This window comes from Parasteatoda tepidariorum, chromosome 12, assembly GCF_982258835.1.
Source record: "Parasteatoda tepidariorum strain Cologne lab strain chromosome 12, Ptep-v5.0, whole genome shotgun sequence".
NCBI lineage: Eukaryota > Metazoa > Arthropoda > Arachnida > Araneae > Theridiidae > Parasteatoda > Parasteatoda tepidariorum.
In genome coordinates this window covers 15,705,295-15,729,516 of record NC_141766.1, presented here as the reverse complement: position 1 = coordinate 15,729,516, position 24,222 = coordinate 15,705,295, and the positions used below count along the sequence as shown (strand labels likewise).

General features: G+C 32.7%; 1 protein-coding gene across 1 annotated transcript in view; it reads right to left on the bottom strand.

The window, feature by feature from the left end:
- Positions 1-23,896, bottom strand: part of LOC107438134 (monocarboxylate transporter 12) — a 115,712-nt gene extending 91,816 nt beyond the window's left edge. Inside the window, exon 1 of the mRNA XM_016050333.4 lies at positions 22,578-23,896. Within this exon, the coding sequence (XP_015905819.1) occupies positions 22,578-22,830 (253 nt within the window). The 5' untranslated portion in view covers positions 22,831-23,896. The remainder of the gene's footprint in view (positions 1-22,577) is intronic.
- Between the last annotated feature and the right edge of the window lie 326 nt (positions 23,897-24,222).

Genomic DNA, 24,222 nt, shown 5'->3' with positions numbered 1-24,222 from the left:
TTAAACCCAAAAATGGGTTGGTTATAAAATAAAAATACCCTATTACGTATCTGAAACTACTATCTAGACGAGTGGAGCTTTGATTATTATGTATTGTTTTACGCTGAATCGTAAGAAACTAAATATTTTGATAGGATTAATATTTTAGAAGTTATAAGAGTTTAGTATAAAATATAAAAAGTATAATTTTTTATTTATGCCTATTTACGCACGTGATATTCCAATCCAGATAAGTGAAAGATTGTTTTCTATGAATTCTAAACCAAACTCTAAATAAACTAACTTCTATGTAAACTAAACTAAAAACAAATAGAATAAAAAATAATAGCTTAGAAGTTATTAGGATTTTGTCTGTGAAAAGCAAAATATTTAACTTAGAAATATGTGTGTATGAAATAATCATATCTTCCAAACTAGTAGACCTATCAACTTGGTTTAAGAGTCTTTCACTGTAAACAAAAATCGTTATTTTTGTTTACAGTGAAAGTCAGTGTTCAAAAATTTTTATTGAAAAATTTCTAAAATCAAAACTGCCAGAGAATATCCGCATGCTACTGAAAAAACAAACGTTCACAAAAATTTCTTGTAACAAAGTACAATGGAAAATAACTGTATATTTCAAATATTTTCCATAAATTGGGGAACGGTACGGTGTACAGTCCGCAAAAAAAAAAACGAATCACCTTGAATAACTTTCGTTCTAATGATCGGATTTTCACGAACTAAGTGTCAATCTTAATGGTTCCAGGGGGTGACCTCAAATATGCAAATTAATTAGAGCTAACTATTAATTAAGTTACGAAATCAGACACAAAAACGTACTTTCTCTGAATAAACATATATTTTTTTTTTACATATTTGGAATCCTGACACTTAAAATAGGGGGGGTAGACAAAATTTCGAAAACATTGGGTCCTAAATTGGATCGCAATAAAGATTTATGTATATATGGAGAAAGTTTTAAAATATGCCTAATTACCTCGCCATGGAAAGGGAAATAATTGATAACAACCATAAAGAAACTGAATGAATGACAAGACGGGAAAATATAGTGCTTCTCGTTGCTAAGCAACCAAAAACTTTTTTCGAGTTGCTTTCTGGTTAAAAAAAACAGATTGTTAGTGTTTTTTTTTATCTCCTTTGAAAAGGAAATTTAAATCAAATATATAAATTATTTTTGATTCTCCCAGATTTTAGAATCTTGAAGTTGAACTTTCTATCTGACATTATTTATTTTTTTAAAGCTGTTTTAACGTCATTTGTATGACAGTTTTGAATTAAAACCAAATTTTCATAAGTTATTATTAAATTTATGAAGAGTTGCAGGGCTAATTGCTTTTGCACCTCACTTCGAGTTTCTTAGGAAAGGAAAAAAAATGATCAAGCAAAGGTGGACCTGAAAAAAGATAGCTATTCTGATGCATAATCACAAGATTTTATAAAATTCACGGTATTTATTCTCGATAAAATTGTAAAACTTAGTAAATGTTATATGGCATTTTAAAAGCATTTTGATATATATATATATATATATATATATATATATATATATATATATATATATATATATATATATATATATATATATATATATATATATATATATATATATATATATATATATATATATATATATATATATATATATATATATATATATATATAAATACAAAAAAAAACACGGATAAAATTAAGAAAAACAAAAAACAATAAGTTTTATTTATTGCGCATAAGCTGCAAGTAAATAAAACTCATAAAATAAGTTCAAAACGTAGAGAAAACATGGGAAAAATTACAGAACAATAAAAAAATAAAAATAATAATAAAAATAAAATAACAAGAAACCGGAAAAAAATTCCTAAAAATATCCGGAAAATAAAAGATACAATCTTTTCATCAGCTCACACGATTATAACCGCAAAAAAGAGTTCTTTCTAATATTGCATCAATATAGCCAAAACAAAATATATCAATACAATAGTGTGAGAAGCACTCAAAAAATTTTTACAAAAAAATTACAACAAATAAAATAGAACACAATAAGTAAAAGTATCACGTAAAAACAGAAAATTAAATGTAAGGAAAAAACAGAATAAAGCATAATCTATAAAGCGAGTAGCGAATTCAAATGAACTTACACGAACGGGAAATTTTTCAAGAATGATTTAAAATATTTTCGAAGCAAGACTGCCAGATTACACAATATGAAACCAGAAGCAAAAATTGAGGTAAAAGTGTGAATAGAAGGACTTTGCATTAAAGTGCGTTTGTATTCTGCAGTACTGAAGTGCGTTTGATGTGTTAGTAACCAAAGATGAGCCCGATAACGGATGTGCTCAAGGTAATATTACACTGGATAATTTAAAGAAGTTGACAATTAATAATTTTGGAAAATTAATATTTATTTAAGAAAAAAAATATAAAATAGAAAAGAGAAAGAAACATGAATTGCCTGTTTCACACATAATTTTAGCCACGGATTTGCCCGAAATAGATTTACACGTGAAAAAATTACATAAATTAACAAAGAAATTTTTATATTAAAAAATGTTATTATAATGCTTCTTAAATTTATTATTCTCTTTTTGTCGGAGAAAATAGTAACTTCGTTAAGTCATGAAAGGTTCATGGAATTAGACATGAAAAGTCATGAATTTGAAAATCCAAAATTTAGCAGATACCCTACCCTGTATTAAGGTTTTTGCAATACTTTTTTAACTCCGACACTCTTTTCATGAGATAACTTCTGTTGCCAACGATTTTGTCCTTTTTTTGTTAGTTAAAACAAGCTTACGCATTCTTGTAATTTTTACATTTTATATTTGAAATTTCAATGTCGAAAAACTTGTATGAAGTGACCCCTAGTCCAAAGAATCTAAGTTAAATAGTTGTAAGTCCGATTATTACGAAAACAATTAACTACTCCGGTTGAATGAAAGAATTATAAATGAATCATTAATATTCTTGTTCTTTTTATTACAAAATATTAGGAGAAATTTGTATTCATAATTTCTTCAAAACGTGTGCTAAAACTATTATTATAAGTTAATTAAGTAGAAAAAAGTCAAATGGAGGAAAAGAGCAATTTTTGAGATGATAATTCTAAAAATAGCACGTTTTTCGAATTTTTTTACAATTTTTTATTTTAGTAGTTGTTTAACAATCATATACACAACTTTTTAAGCAAATATCTTCAACTTTTTAAAACAAAAGGGTTACTTTCTTTAAGTTAGCGCACAAGAATAACTTTGAATGTCGAAATAAAATTGCCTGTCCATAGTTTTTTGTTCATTTAAAAAACAAAACAATCTGTTGAATTTTTCCGCTGTGCACACATACGCATTTACTTTTCTTTACTCAAATAAATAAGAAACAATAAAAAAAAGAAAATTAATAATTTATCTTCATTTTTCGTAAACAATAGTATTTTTAGTGAACGGTCAGCTGTTCTACATCGAATGATATTGTGTGTGATCAGTAGAATATTTTTTATTCCTTAACAAGATTTAATTCTCAGATAGCTGAGAATAATTCTAAGTTTTCTTTCAATAAGAACTTAGAAATAATTTAAAAAGTAATTTTATTATAAAGGAAAACATAAATTAAAGTACTAAAACGATTGATTAGTATATTATTGGAAAATAATATATATTGTTGCACAAAAAAATAAGATTTTGCGTTAAAATTTAATTAAAAAGGTAGAAAAATAATTCCGCGAATTTATTAAAGTGAGCCATTACAGATAATTTGCAAATTTATTTTAAGATTAAGGCGATATATAAGATGTAAAAAAGTTTTAAGATTATTAAAAATGCTGACTACGTATTTTTATTAATATTTATAAAATATATATTCAAGAAAATGATAAATATATTATTCCAAATCTATGCATACGTATGTATATTATTTAAATTGTATCAGTTATTGAAAAACAAAAACAATAAATAAAAAATAATCACATTAAATAAGCATAATCTGGTGTATAATCATATTCTATCAGAAGCACTCTTTTACAAAACTAGACATCTGTTCAATAAAGTGTTTTTTTATTCAAAATGTTTTATTCAAATTTCTTTACTAAATTTCAAATAAGTTATTAAAGGACTAAAAAAGAAACATCGTATTTTATAGTTAGAAATAAATAAAAAATAAAAAGATTACCAAACGATTATTAGCGAAAAAAATATGAATGAAATTTTACGCTATGCGAGCGAAGTCAAGTTCCTCGCAAGTTTATCACATTTTAATATTAATCGCCCCATTTAATTATTTCTTTATTGTCGCCAAATTATTTTTTTTAAAATAATTAATTTTAATTTTTCTCAGCTTCTAATAAATAAAAACAGTTGAAACTTTAGATTTTTCAATTGAAAAATATGTAGATTAATATGGTATAAAAAAATTCATACCTTATAATTCAAAATTTTTTCATCCTCAATTTAGTTAAATAATAAAAAATAATTAATAATTATTAAAAATTATTTTTTTCATGAAATTATCTTTGAGTAAATGAGTTTTATGAGTGGGTGCAATTTTTTGGGAATTGCTTTATTAGTTTTAAAAATATGACTAAAAACGCAAAAAGTTAAATTAACATTAAGGGGTACGAACTTTGGATCGCTCTCCTGACCAAACTATCGGGACCCTATTTCCCAGATTGCGGCTACCCCCTATAATTTGACGGTTAAGAATCCAAATATGTAAAAAAAAAAAATTTATGTTTATTCAGGGAAAGTACGTTTTTGTGTCTGATTTCGTAACTTAATTAATAGTTAGCACTAATTAATTAGCATATTTGAGGTCACCCCCTGGAACCATTAAGATTGACACTTAGTTCGTGAAAATCCGATCATTAGAACGAAAGTTATTCAGGGTGATTCTTTTTTTTTTTTGCGGACTGTACGCTTTATCACGTGCGTCAGAGAAATTTTGTATGTAGGTAGTTGCACACCCTCTGACTTGCATAATGAAACAAGTTGCATACCCTCTGACTTGCATAATGAAACAAATTTTAATTAGTTTTTTGATTATTCAATTGTTGTGATTCAGTTTTCGAGACATTAAAAGCCATCACGTTTTAAAACAATCGTAATATTTTTTTTACATCGTTAAATTCAGACGTATCTAAGTGCCATAAAGAATGAAATCAAATTATTTGTTAACGCTATGATACCTAAGTTTTTCATATTCAAAACTGAAAAAAACCCGTACCCAACAGAAGTTTTTTTTTATTTTTATCCAATGCCCCCCTGGAGAATGACCTAGGTCATACAGGCACCTGAAGGGCAGATTTGTTGACCACTCTTTTAGGGGCACCATATTAGGTGGACCAACGTTGCTCCCACAGTAAGGACAGATAGTACAGAGAATGAAAGAACATCCTCACCTTGTCCGGGATTCGAACCCAGAACCTTTCTGATGCAAGGCCAGCTCCCTGACCCCTACACAGGCCAGTCGGCAGCAACAGAAGTAATTTGTTTCTATGGTTGCAGCTTTTATTTGTTAAAAAAAAAGTGCTCTTTTTGCCATATTGCGATGAAATATAACAAAAAAAATTTTTAGTTTTAGAGAGCAGAAATTTTCTGTGGGAAAGTTACAGAATTATTATATTTTTCAACAGAAATTTTTTACCGTATTTAATTCAACGTAACATATTTTTTCGCATATCTATATCAATGTCAGGCACGTAAATAGCCATAAGCACAAAACTGAACTGTTCATACATAATTCTTACTGAAAAGCTTACAATTTACAAATTAATAGTTATATTTACTTTGTTTTGTCCTATTTCCATACAGCGTAATAAAAATACGTAAGTAACAACATCTCGCTTGTCTGAATGTAAAGATGAAGCGTTTTTTACCACTTTTTTCCTGCTCAGTTAATTTAAGATGGCGGCTAAGGCTTACATCAAGAGAAGCAAACTTGAGTATGAGCAATCTTTCTACATTTAAGCCTATATCAAAACTTTTAAAGCATTTTGCATCTTAACTCTGATTATTTCCGTTTTCAATTACTTAAAAGCTGCTCCATTTGATATAGTTTGAAAAAAAAAAAAAGCATGCATACAGTATGTTTTAAACAATTCTGACACCGTTTTAACAAATTATTTATTTTATTTTTTGTTCTCACCTTTTCATAGTCCCAATAGTGGACTAGTTGAAAAACCCGGTCAGTAATAATCACAGAATTCAAGAATCAGTGTGTGGGTGGGATACCACTTTAATCAACCTGCGAAAGAACCAAGGGTGCACAGTATCGATCCTCGTTAAACTGCTCTACAGTAAAATGATCAACTTTTTGAGCAGGACATTGGGTTAATAAAATGAGGGGGACATCCTCCCTTCAGAGGATCAAAAATGTGAGGGTTTTTCTAGGGATCATCCTTAGGAATGTCGCTAATAGCTCAAACACCGTCGCTAATAGCTCATTGTGCAGATTTAGTGTGACGTAAGTTATATACTACTATTTCTACCCATCTTTTTTGTAAATAATCTGAAAAACTGTAGCTGTTTACAGAGGTTCCATTAAAAAATTACTATGAATTGCAGAAATTCAAATTAAAAAGTTTCAAACTTAAGCTTCTAATAATAGTTATAAAATCAAGTTTTAATGTTGAATCCTTTAGAAAGACAGTATTCAATGTATTGTATTTTATAAAATTTTATCAGTTAAGAAATAATATTTTGCGATTTATTTTTCTGTTTACATGCCTTCACAAGACGATCATCAATGTAAAAATATTATTGGTATAAATCTAGTAGGTCGAAATTCTTAATTAATGTAAAAAATATAAGAAATTTGATCCCAGCAACCTTTCGGACAGCTTTACGGTACATAAATTTCGCTTTCAGTTTTGCAGATTTTTTTTCGTGCGAAAATGAGAATACCCCACAATCTGGAAAAAGTGCTAAAAGTTAAAATTTATCATTTTTATGTAATTCTTATTGAATTAAATTAAATTAATTGAATTTTTTTTAAAAAAATTCAACTGCATGAGTTTAAGTTCTTAGGCTTTAAATTTCTAATTAAAAATTCCATTTTCTGTAGTTATTTTAAGTTTTGGTAACAGGAAGGTGTAAAACTTTTGAATTTCATAAACAAATTAGGCGCGAGAAAAACTTTGAGTCAACAATTAACAAAAAAGTATTTCAATCTAAGTTACGGTTAAGTTATACAGAATGAAAAACCCTTGACAAAACAATCAGATTTATATTCTATTGTTTTCTATAGAACATCATTATTAACGTCATTATTATTTCCCCTATAAATGTCATAGTATAAATATCGCTCTATAAATAAATTTACGCTTCACGGAGCATATCTTATCATTTCATTGTTAATTAAAAAGGTTCGGTCGCACGCAGTGTTTTAGAGAAAGTTTTATTAAATTTAAGAGAGTTTTATATTGTATGAAAAAAATATTGGTCAACAACTTTCAACAACTTTCAATTTTTAATCCTTTTCTTATACCGATGAATTAAAACGTACTTTTTTGCAGTGATGCGAAAAGTGACTTATTGAAAAAAAATGTGACAGGACATATATAAAAGAATAGAATTATTAAATTTTAATTTCTTAAGAACTATTGGACCAAAATCTTTCAAATTTTCAACTTTGCCACTAAAATTATGCAAATTAAAATTGTGAAAGAATTTGCACACTCTAACAGTTCACAATTATTAAATAAAAAAAACTTTTAAAGATAATTATCTCTGGAGAAAGAAATTTTATGATTGCGTGCAAAAACTTTCTGAGATATAGAGAAATTCTATAATTGAAATATGGGGCCAATTCTTCGATTCATTTCCCTACTCAAACATCCCTCTTGTATTGGTATATGTTTATATGAACCCGGTTACTCTTGACAAAAATATATTTATCAACAAGTAAGCAGTTCAACCTCACACTTGATGGCGCATCACATCTCCGTACATCAAACAAAGGGGTGTGCGACCCTAAATCCACAACCTAAACCTACCACACCTCGTTATCTCATCCATCATCCATACCATACCCATTCTTCTGACTAAACCATAAGGGACCGTACTAGCAGCTGCAAGTATATGCTTATCAGCAAGTAAGCAGCTCAACCACACACTTCCTGGCTCGTCACCCTCTCGTACGCCAAAGGGAAGGGGTGTGCAACCCTAAATCCACAACCTAAACCTACTACACCTCGTTATCTCATCCATCAAAGATTCAGCTTCTCAGATGGTTGAGGGTTGAAATCCAGGTGTCTATAAAAGTGGATGAAACTCCCAAGATACCCATTCTTCTGACTAAACCATAAGGGACCGTACTAGCAGCTGCAAGTATATGCTTATCAGCAAGTAAGCAGCTCAACCACACACTTCCTGGCTCGTCACCCTCTCGTACGCCAAAGGGAAGGGGTGTGCAACCCTAAATCCACAACCTAAACCTACTACACCTCGTTATCTCATCCATCAAAGATTCAGCTTCTCAGATGGTTGAGGGTTGAAATCCAGGTGTCTATAAAAGTGGATGAAACTCCCAAGATACCCATTCTTCTGACTAAACCATAAGGGACCGTACTAGCAGCTGCAAGTATATGCTTATCAGCAAGTAAGCAGCTCAACCACACACTTCCTGGCTCGTCACCCTCTCGTACGCCAAAGGGAAGGGGTGTGCAACCCTAAATCCACAACCTAAACCTACTACACCTCGTTATCTCATCCATCAAAGATTCAGCTTCTCAGATGGTTGAGGGTTGAAATCCAGGTGTCTATAAAAGTGGATGAAACTCCCAAGATACCCATTCTTCTGACTAAACCATAAGGGACCGTACTAGCAGCTGCAAGTATATGCTTATCAGCAAGTAAGCAGCTCAACCACACACTTCCTGGCTCGTCACCCTCTCGTACGCCAAAGGGAAGGGGTGTGCAACCCTAAATCCACAACCTAAACCTACTACACCTCGTTATCTCATCCATCAAAGATTCAGCTTCTCAGATGGTTGAGGGTTGAAATCCAGGTGTCTATAAAAGTGGATGAAACTCCCAAGATACCCATTCTTCTGACTAAACCATAAGGGACCGTACTAGCAGCTGCAAGTATATGCTTATCAGCAAGTAAGCAGCTCAACCACACACTTCCTGGCTCGTCACCCTCTCGTACGCCAAAGGGAAGGGGTGTGCAACCCTAAATCCACAACCTAAACCTACTACACCTCGTTATCTCATCCATCAAAGATTCAGCTTCTCAGATGGTTGAGGGTTGAAATCCAGGTGTCTATAAAAGTGGATGAAACTCCCAAGATACCCATTCTTCTGACTAAACCATAAGGGACCGTACTAGCAGCTGCAAGTATATGCTTATCAGCAAGTAAGCAGCTCAACCACACACTTCCTGGCTCGTCACCCTCTCGTACGCCAAAGGGAAGGGGTGTGCAACCCTAAATCCACAACCTAAACCTACTACACCTCGTTATCTCATCCATCAAAGATTCAGCTTCTCAGATGGTTGAGGGTTGAAATCCAGGTGTCTATAAAAGTGGATGAAACTCCCAAGATACCCATTCTTCTGACTAAACCATAAGGGACCGTACTAGCAGCTGCAAGTATATGCTTATCAGCAAGTAAGCAGCTCAACCACACACTTCCTGGCTCGTCACCCTCTCGTACGCCAAAGGGAAGGGGTGTGCAACCCTAAATCCACAACCTAAACCTACTACACCTCGTTATCTCATCCATCAAAGATTCAGCTTCTCAGATGGTTGAGGGTTGAAATCCAGGTGTCTATAAAAGTGGATGAAACTCCCAAGATACCCATTCTTCTGACTAAACCATAAGGGACCGTACTAGCAGCTGCAAGTATATGCTTATCAGCAAGTAAGCAGCTCAACCACACACTTCCTGGCTCGTCACCCTCTCGTACGCCAAAGGGAAGGGGTGTGCAACCCTAAATCCACAACCTAAACCTACTACACCTCGTTATCTCATCCATCAAAGATTCAGCTTCTCAGATGGTTGAGGGTTGAAATCCAGGTGTCTATAAAAGTGGATGAAACTCCCAAGATACCCATTCTTCTGACTAAACCATAAGGGACCGTACTAGCAGCTGCAAGTATATGCTTATCAGCAAGTAAGCAGCTCAACCACACACTTCCTGGCTCGTCACCCTCTCGTACGCCAAAGGGAAGGGGTGTGCAACCCTAAATCCACAACCTAAACCTACTACACCTCGTTATCTCATCCATCAAAGATTCAGCTTCTCAGATGGTTGAGGGTTGAAATCCAGGTGTCTATAAAAGTGGATGAAACTCCCAAGATACCCATTCTTCTGACTAAACCATAAGGGACCGTACTAGCAGCTGCAAGTATATGCTTATCAGCAAGTAAGCAGCTCAACCACACACTTCCTGGCTCGTCACCCTCTCGTACGCCAAAGGGAAGGGGTGTGCAACCCTAAATCCACAACCTAAACCTACTACACCTCGTTATCTCATCCATCAAAGATTCAGCTTCTCAGATGGTTGAGGGTTGAAATCCAGGTGTCTATAAAAGTGGATGAAACTCCCAAGATACCCATTCTTCTGACTAAACCATAAGGGACCGTACTAGCAGCTGCAAGTATATGCTTATCAGCAAGTAAGCAGCTCAACCACACACTTCCTGGCTCGTCACCCTCTCGTACGCCAAAGGGAAGGGGTGTGCAACCCTAAATCCACAACCTAAACCTACTACACCTCGTTATCTCATCCATCAAAGATTCAGCTTCTCAGATGGTTGAGGGTTGAAATCCAGGTGTCTATAAAAGTGGATGAAACTCCCAAGATACCCATTCTTCTGACTAAACCATAAGGGACCGTACTAGCAGCTGCAAGTATATGCTTATCAGCAAGTAAGCAGCTCAACCACACACTTCCTGGCTCGTCACCCTCTCGTACGCCAAAGGGAAGGGGTGTGCAACCCTAAATCCACAACCTAAACCTACTACACCTCGTTATCTCATCCATCAAAGATTCAGCTTCTCAGATGGTTGAGGGTTGAAATCCAGGTGTCTATAAAAGTGGATGAAACTCCCAAGATACCCATTCTTCTGACTAAACCATAAGGGACCGTACTAGCAGCTGCAAGTATATGCTTATCAGCAAGTAAGCAGCTCAACCACACACTTCCTGGCTCGTCACCCTCTCGTACGCCAAAGGGAAGGGGTGTGCAACCCTAAATCCACAACCTAAACCTACTACACCTCGTTATCTCATCCATCAAAGATTCAGCTTCTCAGATGGTTGAGGGTTGAAATCCAGGTGTCTATAAAAGTGGATGAAACTCCCAAGATACCCATTCTTCTGACTAAACCATAAGGGACCGTACTAGCAGCTGCAAGTATATGCTTATCAGCAAGTAAGCAGCTCAACCACACACTTCCTGGCTCGTCACCCTCTCGTACGCCAAAGGGAAGGGGTGTGCAACCCTAAATCCACAACCTAAACCTACTACACCTCGTTATCTCATCCATCAAAGATTCAGCTTCTCAGATGGTTGAGGGTTGAAATCCAGGTGTCTATAAAAGTGGATGAAACTCCCAAGATACCCATTCTTCTGACTAAACCATAAGGGACCGTACTAGCAGCTGCAAGTATATGCTTATCAGCAAGTAAGCAGCTCAACCACACACTTCCTGGCTCGTCACCCTCTCGTACGCCAAAGGGAAGGGGTGTGCAACCCTAAATCCACAACCTAAACCTACTACACCTCGTTATCTCATCCATCAAAGATTCAGCTTCTCAGATGGTTGAGGGTTGAAATCCAGGTGTCTATAAAAGTGGATGAAACTCCCAAGATACCCATTCTTCTGACTAAACCATAAGGGACCGTACTAGCAGCTGCAAGTATATGCTTATCAGCAAGTAAGCAGCTCAACCACACACTTCCTGGCTCGTCACCCTCTCGTACGCCAAAGGGAAGGGGTGTGCAACCCTAAATCCACAACCTAAACCTACTACACCTCGTTATCTCATCCATCAAAGATTCAGCTTCTCAGATGGTTGAGGGTTGAAATCCAGGTGTCTATAAAAGTGGATGAAACTCCCAAGATACCCATTCTTCTGACTAAACCATAAGGGACCGTACTAACAGCTGCAAGTATATGTTTATCAGCAAGTAAGCAGCTCAACCAAACACTTCCTGGCTCGTCACTCTTTCGTACGCCAAAGGGAAGGGGTGTGCAACCCTAAATCCACAACCTAAACCTACCACACCTCGTTATCTCATCCATCAAAGATTCAGCTTCTCAGATGGTTGAGGGTTGAAATCCAGGTGTCTATAAAAATGGATGAAACTCCCAAGATACCCATTCTTCTGACTAAACCATAAGGGACCGTACTAACAGCTGCAAGTATATGTTTATCAGCAAGTAAGCAGCTCAACCACACACTTCCTGGCTCGTCACCCTTTCGTACGCCAAAGGGAAGGGGTGTGCAACCCTAAATCCACAACCTAAACCTACCACACCTCGTTATCTCATCCATCAAAGATTCAGCTTCTCAGATGGTTGAGGGTTGAAATCCAGGTGTCTATAAAAATGGATGAAACTCCCAAGATACCCATTCTTCTGACTAAACCATAAGGGACCGTACTAACAGCTGCAAGTATATGTTTATCAGCAAGTAAGCAGCTCAACCACACACTTCCTGGCTCGTCACCCTTTCGTACGCCAAAGGGAAGGGGTGTGCAACCCTAAATCCACAACCTAAACCTACCACACCTCGTTATCTCATCCATCAAAGATTCAGCTTCTCAGATGGTTGAAGGTTGAAATCCAGGTGTCCATAAAAGTTGATGAAACTCCCAAAATACCCATTCTTCTGACTAAACCATAAGGGACCGTACTAACAGCTGCAAGTATATGTTTATCAGTAAGTAAGCAGCTCAACCACACACTTCCTGGCTCGTCACCCTTTCGTACGCCAAAGGGAAGGGGTGTGCAGCCCTAAATCCACAACCTAAACCTACCACACCACGTCATCTCATCCATCAAAGATTCAGCTTCTCAGATGGCTGAGGGTTGAAATCCAGGTGTCCCTAAAAGTGGATGAAACTCCCAAGATACCCATTCTTCTGACTCACCAATAAGGGATCTTACTAATGGCAGCAAGTAAGCTGTTCATCAGCAAGTATTTGTTTATCAACAAGTAAGGAGTTCAACCTCATACTTGCTAACGTGTCACCCATCGTACAACCCTAACTCTCGTACAACTCTTGGTGTTCAACCCTAAAAGGCCTGTTTACACGCTCCAAGTTCTTAGACGAAGATTAATTGATATTGATGGAAACTTGTTTTGCTTTAAGCTTGGATTGTGTAAACGATCATCCAAGTACTTGGTCCAAGTTCTTCGGTGATAGTAGAGCATGTTCTACTTTCCATCCAAATTTTTCCTCCCTTAACCAATCAATGTCTTAGGTTTTGTGACGTCAACAAGCAGGCATCAGATTATGTCATTTTGTTGTCTGTTTTCATATATTTTAGTCCAAATAAACTGATATGTTACGGTTTACTTGTGTTATTATGATTTTATTTAAATTTATTTAGTTGTTATTGTTGTTGTAGTTAATTTACGTCACACTTGAGCTGCACAATGGGCTATTGGCGACGGTCTGGGAAACATCCCCGAGAATGATCTGAAGACAAGCCCTCATAATTTTGCAGAGGGGATGACACCCCTGCTTCTGTAGCCCAACGACCTGCACGAGAAGTCGAGCACTTTACGGTAGAACAGTTTAACAAGGATCAATACCGCACACCCTCGGTCCATACGCAGACTGATCCAAGTGGTCACCCACCCGCACACTGACCGCAGCCAGTGATGCTTGACTTCTGTGATCTGCTGGGAGCCGTGTCTTAACTATCAGTCCACTGCGGGACAAATTTATTTAGTAATTTTAAACTTATGTAATTATTACTATATAATGTTGAATATGAACAATGCGCTTGCGCAAGTTTTTCTTCCCACCAATCAGTGTCATTCAAGAACTTGGACAGTGTCAACGAATCATCCAATTTCTTGGAAAGAGAAATTTCTCCAATTTTTCGGATTCAAGAACTTGGACCGTGTAAACAGGCCTTTAGTCCACGACCTAAACCCACCTCACCTAGTTATCTCTTCCGTAGAAAATTCAGCCTCTTAGAAAGTCGGGGGCTGAAATCTAGGTGTTTCTAAAAGTGAACGAAGCTTCCTAGATAGCCATTCTTCTGACTAAATTATAAGGGGCCATACTAACGGCACTCCCTCCATATCTGGAGCTTCAAAAATCCAAATTCGTTGGGAGACATGCTTATTCGGAGAAGATATGTTTTTGTGTCATATTAACTTAAATCATTAACATTTTCTAGTTACAGCTTTTTAAACTCTCTGGCTAAGATTCTAGGCGATATAACAATCAATTCTACTAATGTAAGCAGGAATTATTTTAAAGCATCGCAAGCAGGTCACTTGAAAATACGTTTTTGAAATTTCTACATAAATTTAAAAAGTGTTAGCAAAACTAATTTGCTTTTCGCTCTCTTTTTCAAAGAAATTATCCATTCGTGATTAATACTGACATAAATGGTTCAGAATATATGTAGTCAGTACTACAATTGATCATCACTATTTTTTTTTAATTGAAATTGTTGCTATAGTGACAAGTTTGTTCCAACTTTTATGAAATCTTGCCTACTACTCTTTTGAAATTTTAATTCATTGTTTTATTGGTATGACATGCATTTGCAGGCTTGTGTGCTCAATTAAGGCTTATAAATCTTTGTTAAGTAGAAGGACAGATATCACAACACAGAGAAGAACATCACGAAGAATGCATCCAGGGTTACGGTGGGATTCGAACCCGCCACCTCCACGCTTAACAGAGCGTTTGGCGGGCGACACCGTTCAGCCAGGGAGGCCCCTGAAATTTTAATCTTTTGAAGTTGTAATACATTTCGTAAATGCCGGCCAGGTGGCCGAGCGGTTAGAGCGCCTGACTGCGAAGCCAATTGCAGCAGGTTCGAATCCCGCTCTGGGCATGGATATTTCTCTCTCTTCTGTTGTCCTCTGTTGTGTGTGATGAGTGAATGGGGCCCACCCTATGAAGGGGTTTGTGGCAGTGTGGCGTGGGCAATGTTACTCGCCTCCGTGGCTTTGGTTCACAGGTGCCCACTGGGTAACGCGAAATGAGTAACAACTCTGGCATCTTCTAACGCGAAACGAATAAAGTTCAGTGCCTGCCATTCTTCAAAAACAAAAACAAAAAAACTTTTCGTAAATAGTCGGTCCACATGCAATTTGTTCACTATGCATATATAATAATTTTAAAGAATTACTCATACTCATATGTGGTGATTATCTTAGCATCAGCCCCGTGATTGACTCTAACTAATTCATCTGAGTGGGAATAAATAATAAATCGTCGAAGCGCAACTGAATGGTGAAAAATTTTAGAGAATATTGTTAGAATTGTTAAATATTTATTTAAATTAGTTAAATGTAGTGGTGATCAACAGCATTACAAATCGACTTTGTTAATCAAAGATTAAAGTATTAACGTATATGTTTTGTGACAACTTTTAAAAAAAATCCCTTCCAAAATTAGGAGATTCGGCCACTATGAGATTGCCTCGAATTAAAAGAGAATACAATCATTAGATCAAAGGTTATTAAAGTATTTAGTTTTTATTTTGTGCTCTGTACACTAGTTTATGACCCCCTAATACTAGATTTAAAAAAAAATAGGAATCAATACCGCTAAGAAAGAACATATAAAATAAACTAGATTAAGTAGCAAAATTAATGATTCAATGTAAATAACACTTTCGTTTATTCATCGATTCGATTCGGATCAAAAAGAATAGAGAAGACAGTTTTCGAGTTCCATTTCATATTTCGTCAAAAATGTATTAACTTTTGGCTTTGAATCAAATTTCTTCTCAAGAAAGACAACTTAATCATTGGTATAAAACCTCTTAGAATCCATTTTATGAAACAAAAGTATTTGAATGAAATTGTCGTAAATAAAAACGAAATTGAGAGAAGTAACTCATCTTGAACAGTTAAGTAGAAAGGAACGAGTTCATAAAACAAACAAAAAGAAATAAAATTTGCACATAGAGTGAAATTGCGCTTGACTCCATAAATTACAAAATGCCCATGATGAATAACAGGTTTTATTATAGCATAGAGGGGAGCCACATATCATTTAGAAAGACTTAAATCGCAAAGAAAGCTGTCTTTTTTTTCCCTATCTACTTTATCTTTTTTTTTTTTTTTTTAAGAAATAATAATTGAAGATTTTACTGTGCGACACTGATAAGCCTTATTTTTGACATTTTTATGTATCATAAAAATGTCAAAAATGTTTTTTCGTATGCATTTTTGACAGAAGCACAAAATATTGAGAAAAAATCTATTACTTAAGCTTAATATTCCTTTCCTATCACCTTTTTTAAAATTTAAGTGATAGCTAAAACGAATAGCTATCTACTACATTTAATCACAAATTTGCCACCTCTTTTTTTACTCTGCTATTTTTCTTGTTTGTGGTTTGTCCAGGGTTCATCGGTCCTTAAAAAATTATAAAAGTAGTCGCAAAATTAAAAACAATAAGGTATATTTAATTAATTTCGTAGTCACTTTCGTAGTCACCACTCTTTTATTTTTTACAGGTTGTGGGAACCTTGAAACAGTTTTTCACACAATAGTTCTAATGCTTTTAAATTTTACATGTTTTCATTTTACGAACCTAAATTCGGTAAAATTATTAAAGTGAAGAGCAATTGAGCTTTTTACTATAAAGTTACCAATAATCAGCTGTTTTAATCATTTGAATTAAATGCCATTAAAATATTGAAGAAAATTGTGTATAAATTATAAAGATTAACAAAGCAGTATTATTTTTTCAACTAAACTATCACACTTTTAATGTGAAAAAAAAAACTTTAGTTTTTTTATTCCTTTATTAGTGACGTGTTTTAAATGGATTTTAATAAATAAAACAAATTAATAACCTGATGTATTTATGCTTATAAATGATGGCAAAAATATTCAGCCGTATTGATTGAATCTAGTTATGCAACTACCGCAGAAAAATATCTTTCCTGAGAGTGCAGAAATTGGCAACTATGAGCTTTCTTTAGTTATAAACTGCATTATAAGTACAACATTCAATTGTTCGTAAATCTGGTTTATAATTTCAAGGGTAAATTAAGAGCTGTTTATTGGCTTAAAAAAAAAATAGAAAGCTTACTGCAAGGGGTAATCATGATAATGTCATTTTGTCTTTGGAAAAGAGTCCTCGTCATTATTAATAAAGATAGCGATTAAATCAGATCATTATTTTTTTTTCTTCTTTTAAGAATGATTAATGAAGATTAAATGATTCTTAAAATCATATTAAACACAAGTTTCAAAATTTAGCTTTTACTTCTTGTTGTATTGAGCACAGTAGTTTCATCTTTCCCTCTTGCTTAAAGTAAATTAAAATATCGTAAAATATAATATTTTCATGTTGATTTATGTAAAATTTTCAGACTAAATACTATGAAAATGTGCACATTATACACAAAATTTAAAAAAAAAACTTTTCAGTTTGATTTTGTTGTGTCATATTCACAGAAAAATATAAATTTACCACTTTTGCAAAATCACAAATTTATATTCACTTCCATAAACATCAGCGTAGCAGATATTTTTGTCAATCTCGTGTAAATATGTAAATAGCTGTACAGAGTTTCTCGATTATTTTATATTTTATTATACCTGCGTAAATGTTAATATAATTCTGACTCCTGTAAATATTATTATATTCTATTTTAGTTTAATCTCAAATATGTTTAATTTCCTATTGATTTCATCGTATGTTCAACCAGCTGATTTTCCACTCATGACTTTACTATTTGGTGCTTAGCAACTACTCTCCCCCCAATTCTACTCCCACTTCACACATTCCCCCATTCTCGGAATTCGGGCGAATCAGTTAATGCCGCTTCGCGGCAGCGCACTAAGATTTGAGCTATGTTCTAGCGTAGCAGATATCATATTTTGAATTAGTAATGTTAGAAATGTAAAATTAACACATTTCTGGACGATTGCGAAATGTTTAAACTTCCACAGATAGAATTTTATAATGATAATATCAATACAAATTAATCGGAGACAAATATTGGAAGGGAACCTATGAAAACTAAATTCACATTAGTAAACATATTTCATGAAAAATGAGAGAAGTTAGCATTTGCGATATATTTTTATTTAAGTTTGATAAATTTATAAAAATCTTAAAATAAATTCCGATTGTATTCTACACATTAACTCACGAATTTCAATACTGAAATCACATAAAAAAATTTCCTGTTATAAAAGTAATTATATGCATTTAAAGTAAGTGAATGTATATCAACATCGCCAACTCTTGACACGGTGTTGCACAGCCTTTTTTTTTTTTCGCTTGATTTTTTAAATCGCGTGAAATAAGGAAAACAAAACTTATTAAATAATCAATTAACAAGTAATAAGAATTAATAAAAATGATATCTAAAAATCGCGACAAACATACGTTTTTCTATTTGCCTTTAAAGAGACTGATGAAAGAATAATAAATATTGCTTCTTGCAGGCGAATTTCTTCTACAGTGAAGCAAAAATAAAAATTCTTCATCTAGCATTTGATTTGTTATAAGGTTCTGTCAGCATAAGATGCCAAGTCTATGGTTCCAGTAAGGCTACAAAACTATAACCTTTTTTTTAATAATTCTGTGATATATATCGTAAAAGATAACATGAATTAAATTTCTATTTCACGTATTTGACTTTTAAAAGCTCTTAAATTGTTCTCAAAACATATTTGTATAATTTTATAAAAAATTTAATACCCTATACCTCAATAATCTTTTCTTAACTTGCGACGGAGTATGAGCAAAATGAAGCAAAAAAATAAAACCCTCTATCCGCAATAAATGCGGAAAGATGCTCTATTTTTTTATATTGAAAGTGTTGAAAGAAATGATAATATATTAATATGTATATTAAGTGATTCTTTAATATGCAAGCTACCACTTATTCCTTAAATATTAATAACGACATAATTACAGTTCCGAAATCAAATCTTTATATTACTTATCTATCGCAGTGATTGCACAATATTAAGCTCTTTATGTTATACGATAAAAGCTAATCATAAAATAATTATTCTAATAGTTTTTAGGGTTATTTTTAATAACTTAACCCTAATTGGATAGAAAAGCAATCGAGCAGTGATTGCACAATATTAAGCTCTTCATGTTATACGATAAAAGCTAATCATAAAATAATTATTCTAATAGTTTTTAGGGTTATTTTTAATAACTTAACCCTAATTGGATAGAAAAGCAATCGAGCAGTGATTGCACAATATTAAGCTCTTCATATTATACGATAAAAGCTAATCATGAAATAATTATTCTAATAGTTTTTAGGGTTATTTTTAATAACTTAACCCTAATTGGATAGAAAAGCAATCGAGCAGTGATTGCACAATATTAAGCTCTTCATATTATACGATAAAAGCTAATCATGAAATAATTATTCTAATAGTTTTTAGGGTTATTTTTAATAACTTAACCCTAATTGGATAGAAAAGCAATCGAGCAGTGATTGCACAATATTAAGCTCTTCATGTTATACGATAAAAGCTAATCATAAAATAATTATTCTAATAGTTTTTAGGGCTATTTTTAATAACTTAACCCTAATTGGACAGAAAAGCAATCGAGATTAATTTGTTATATTATTGATGCTTTGACATATTGTGTCACTGATGATCACGTTGCAATTGATCTAATGTTTTTGTCTTCCATCAGGTTTTCAAAAACGACCGAATATGGTCAAATAAGACCAAAAATTGGCCTTTTTTTCATCAAAATCACATAACTTCGTTAAAATTTACTATTTTTTCCTTATTCTCGCCTTACAATATTTACTAAATTCACCTTAGGAAATAAACTAATCATTAGACATAATGTTAATATTTAACAGTAAATATAGAAACTTATTTGGCAAAAAAGGTTAAAAGTTGTGATTAATTATTTTATTTTAATATATGAAGAAAAATATGAAGAAAAAAAAGTTTTATGCACTAGTCCGTAGTCTATTCCCTAGGCCTATGCATAGAAAACATTCATGCAACATTTCAAGTAATTTTAATCAAAGAAGTTTGAGATATTGCATTTAAAATTAGGAAAATAACGGAAAAATTATACAAATGGGTAAAAAAGACACCGTTTTAAATTTAATAACTCTTATAGATGTTTTTCTTATTTATTTATTTTCAAAATCATAACTTCAGTTCCATTCGACCTAGAAAATAAAATGGTTTTTGAAAGAGAAAAATCCATAGTTTTATTTTATGCAATAGAAAAAAAAAATATTTTATTCAAAATAGGCTTAATAGAAGTGGTCGCGGGTTCTTCATCAAAATTAAGATTTAAAATGCTAAAATTTTCTTGGGTGCTTGAAACGTGGCACATCTTGCAATAAATATCCCAGTTAGAACTATGTTTTATGAAACTGTCGTGTATTAACTGAACTCGGGGAAGAGAGAATGAAAAAAAAATTCAACACTCGACTAGCAATCAGTAGTGAACATTTCGTTAACCCGTAACGTTGCCAACTTTCTTTGCTTTTTGGGAGAATGTTTTCTAGTGGTAGCTAAGTATAGGCTTTAAAGTATTAGAGTTTGTTTTGAAAATTTGATTTAACAACACCACATGTAAAGGATTCAAAAGCTTGTATAAAGAGCCAGTTTCTTCCAGCTCTCACGTGGTGAGGTTTTTAAGAGGTTGGCAAAATTACCAAACATTTTGAAAGCTTTAATTTTAATTTTCTATCACTCTATAAAATATTTCCCTAAAAGTCTTTTAATTAACAGCCCTGCATTAGTGTTGTGCGAAGTTTATTTTACACGTAGGGAATAAAATTTTTTTTAGCTCAAAATGAAATTTAGCTCTTTTTAATTATAACTTAAGTTTAAAAAGAACGTATAGGTTTATATACATACAGATACACTTACCTTTTCCTTTAAAAATAATAATTAAGACAAAAAAATATATGATCTTAAAAAATCGCACTGAAAACTTCAAATGCATTATCGCCTTCTTTTTACCACTCCCTATGTGGCAGAGAAGTGGGGACACTTAGTATTCATTCGAGTATATTTTAAAAAATCCTTGTATGGAGTATATTATTAAATTGCTTAAAAACTGTAGCTTGTCGATAAAAACCGATTGCAGATTTTAAATCAGTGAAGTGAAAACATTTAAAACCCGTACAGAAATCTCATGTGACCGGAAAGTAATTGTTAGCCTGTGTTATTCATTTCGATTGTACATTCTTTAATGCTTAGATAATTATGAATTTATTTTGGAAACAAACACACAAAAATATTTTTCAATTGTTACGTTTAGTTTAATTCAATTCAATAAGTTTTTTTCGATATTATTTTTTTTCTCCAAATTTCTATTGGAAAAGTATTGCAAAAAGTTAAAGTAAAGCACTTTAACTTTCACAAGACTTAAAGTAAAGCAATGGCCATATCGATAATCAATGAGGTGGTGGAAGTTAAAGCTCAATGAATTCAAGACCAACAAAATGAAGTTGACTATGTGGTCAGTAATGGTCAGCGGCCTTTACTTCCCAATCTAGCTGGACGTATTTCAAGCCTTCACCGCAAGCGAAAGATTCTATACAATGACAGCAAAGTGCTTTAATCATCGCGGCTCGTGCTTAGTTTTTACATTCTTTTTTTATTTTCCTCCCCTCTTTTAGAAAAAATTATGTTTTTAAAATTAAATATAAACTAAAATTTTTGCAATAAACAATGAATTAATATGAGTATGCAAAAATATTATGGAAGTAACGAATTTATTCAAAAATTTGTAGAAAATAATAGTTCTAACGTTGCACATTTTATATACTCACTAGTAAAAGGCTATTAAATTATGCTATTTGAAAATTCACACATAAAGAAAACACATTTCTAATTGCTACTTGTAGTTTTATTTAAGTGGAAAAGTTCTTTTCTACCAAATTTCTTTTTAAAAAATTGTCCAAGAAAATCACTAATTAGTTTTAACGTTTTATTTTTGTTGTATTCATTTATTTATTTGTTTTTTCCTTCACCGTTTTTTTATAAATTAAAGCGTTTTTTCTAGCGTAAAATTATAAACTAGGCTTTTCAATAGGCATTGAATAAATTAAAGTAGGCGCAAAATAACTTCTAAATAAAAAGTTCTTAAAAAATATATAAAAATTCCGGAAAGTTCCTGCAGATTTTTGACAGCGGATATCTCCCAAAGTTCCACCAAAATATTCATATAATTATCAAGAAAATTTAATGATTCGTTTTTAAAAACAAGAACTATATTTAAAGTATAAATTTTGATACCACTTGGATATTTTTGGTGAACCTTCAGAAGCTTCACTATCGAAAATCAGCGTTCCTTATAACCCAACAGATAAGGAAAAAAAAGAGTCACTTAAAAGAAAACGTGAAATAATTCCTCAATAAATCTTTAGTTTAAATAATTCATAAATTATAAAATACTTACATAAAAAGCTGAACATGGATATTTGCAAAGATTGCAACCAGGCAACTCTAGATGGTGTTGCATCAAATTCTTCCATTAAATTTTTAAAATAAACTCCAAAACTTTTTCCATGTCCAATCACAACAATATTCACAGTCATGGTACCAAGTAGTACCATCCAACCCCAACCACCATCCGGTGCATTCCAAGATTCTGCGCTTATCACCGATTCTTTCGGCATTTCCGAGTCCTTCTTTCTTTTATTTCCTGTCATTTCTTTGCGTTTCCAGTCATTTTATCATAGAGTAATGAAAAAAAAAATTCTTTTATTTTTCTTACAAGTTAATTAATTTCCTATCTGTGATAATGCCATTGGCCATATCAAGGACGGATTCCGCAGTTTATCAATTTTTTTCATTTCTTTGAGACAGAATTGCACGAAAATGAAACAAGGAAATCTCGTGTAATTGTTTAATGAGAAATGCAAAAATAAAAAAAATCTCCGAACTGACAGCTGATTCTTTTTCGATTTATTTCTTTACAATACAATTTTTTTTAAACCTTTGGCATTAACTGCATAGTTCCATAAATAGTAAGCTCCTTCTTATAATAAGTGGAATCTATTAAGTAAATCTAAAATCATTCAAAAACTATTGTTTTTAAATTATTTTTCTAATTCCTATTGGAAAATTGACATAAATCACTGCCTCGAAAAAGAATTAAAAATATCAAGTTTCATAAAATTTATTGGTATGATTTTATCCTGTATTAAATAACATGTGCTTTCATCCAACAAATAAAAAATATTTTTTTTAAAAAAATTGTAGCTTTTAAGTATATATTTATATTTGTCTTACAAATAATCTTAATATTAGCACCTTTATTTGTTATGTTCATCAGGATTCAAAATAAATTGCATTTAAAAGCACAAAATACTGACATTTAATAAATTAATTTATTTATTTTAAATATGCGTATTTCACAAAAAACTTCGAATCGAAAATCTAACTCTACAGCGCTCACATTAATACAAGTTGGCAGTTAATGAATATTAAAATAAGCTCAGAACTTAATTATTTAACGGAACCATCACCCCTTTCGTCTCGCCAAACGCACAACAATAAGTTCTTATCGATGTATCACGATATTGTCCTTTTCTGCTACTCGCAAAATTATATCATTGCTCTGGTAATATGCTAAGTCTAATTAACGAACGATGACATAACTGTTGTTTAATCGAAGGTTCACCTTGGAAACACACTATAATGAATGAAACGTTTCCGAGAGCTGTTGTCATTGTTCTTCCTGTGCGGGGAAGAGATGTCAGAAGGAAGAGCGAGAGCCACTTACCGGTTACTCTCCTAACGCCAAATGTTTTCGCCAATTTTCGATGCCAAAGATATTTTTTTGCCAAATGGAACTAAGACTGAAATACGTTTTGTCTTGAACGGAAATGTAAATAAATCAATCTTTACTTTAGACACCCCTATGTGGATAAAATGAAGTTAGTATTGAATTAAAATGCAGTAAATAAATATATATTTTATGTATGTGTCAATAAAAATTGTACTAAAATGGGTAAATATGTAAAAACTTAAATATTTTTTAAAAATTTTCAAAAAATATGTACAAGCGTTGTTAAAAAAATAATAATTTTAATTTATAA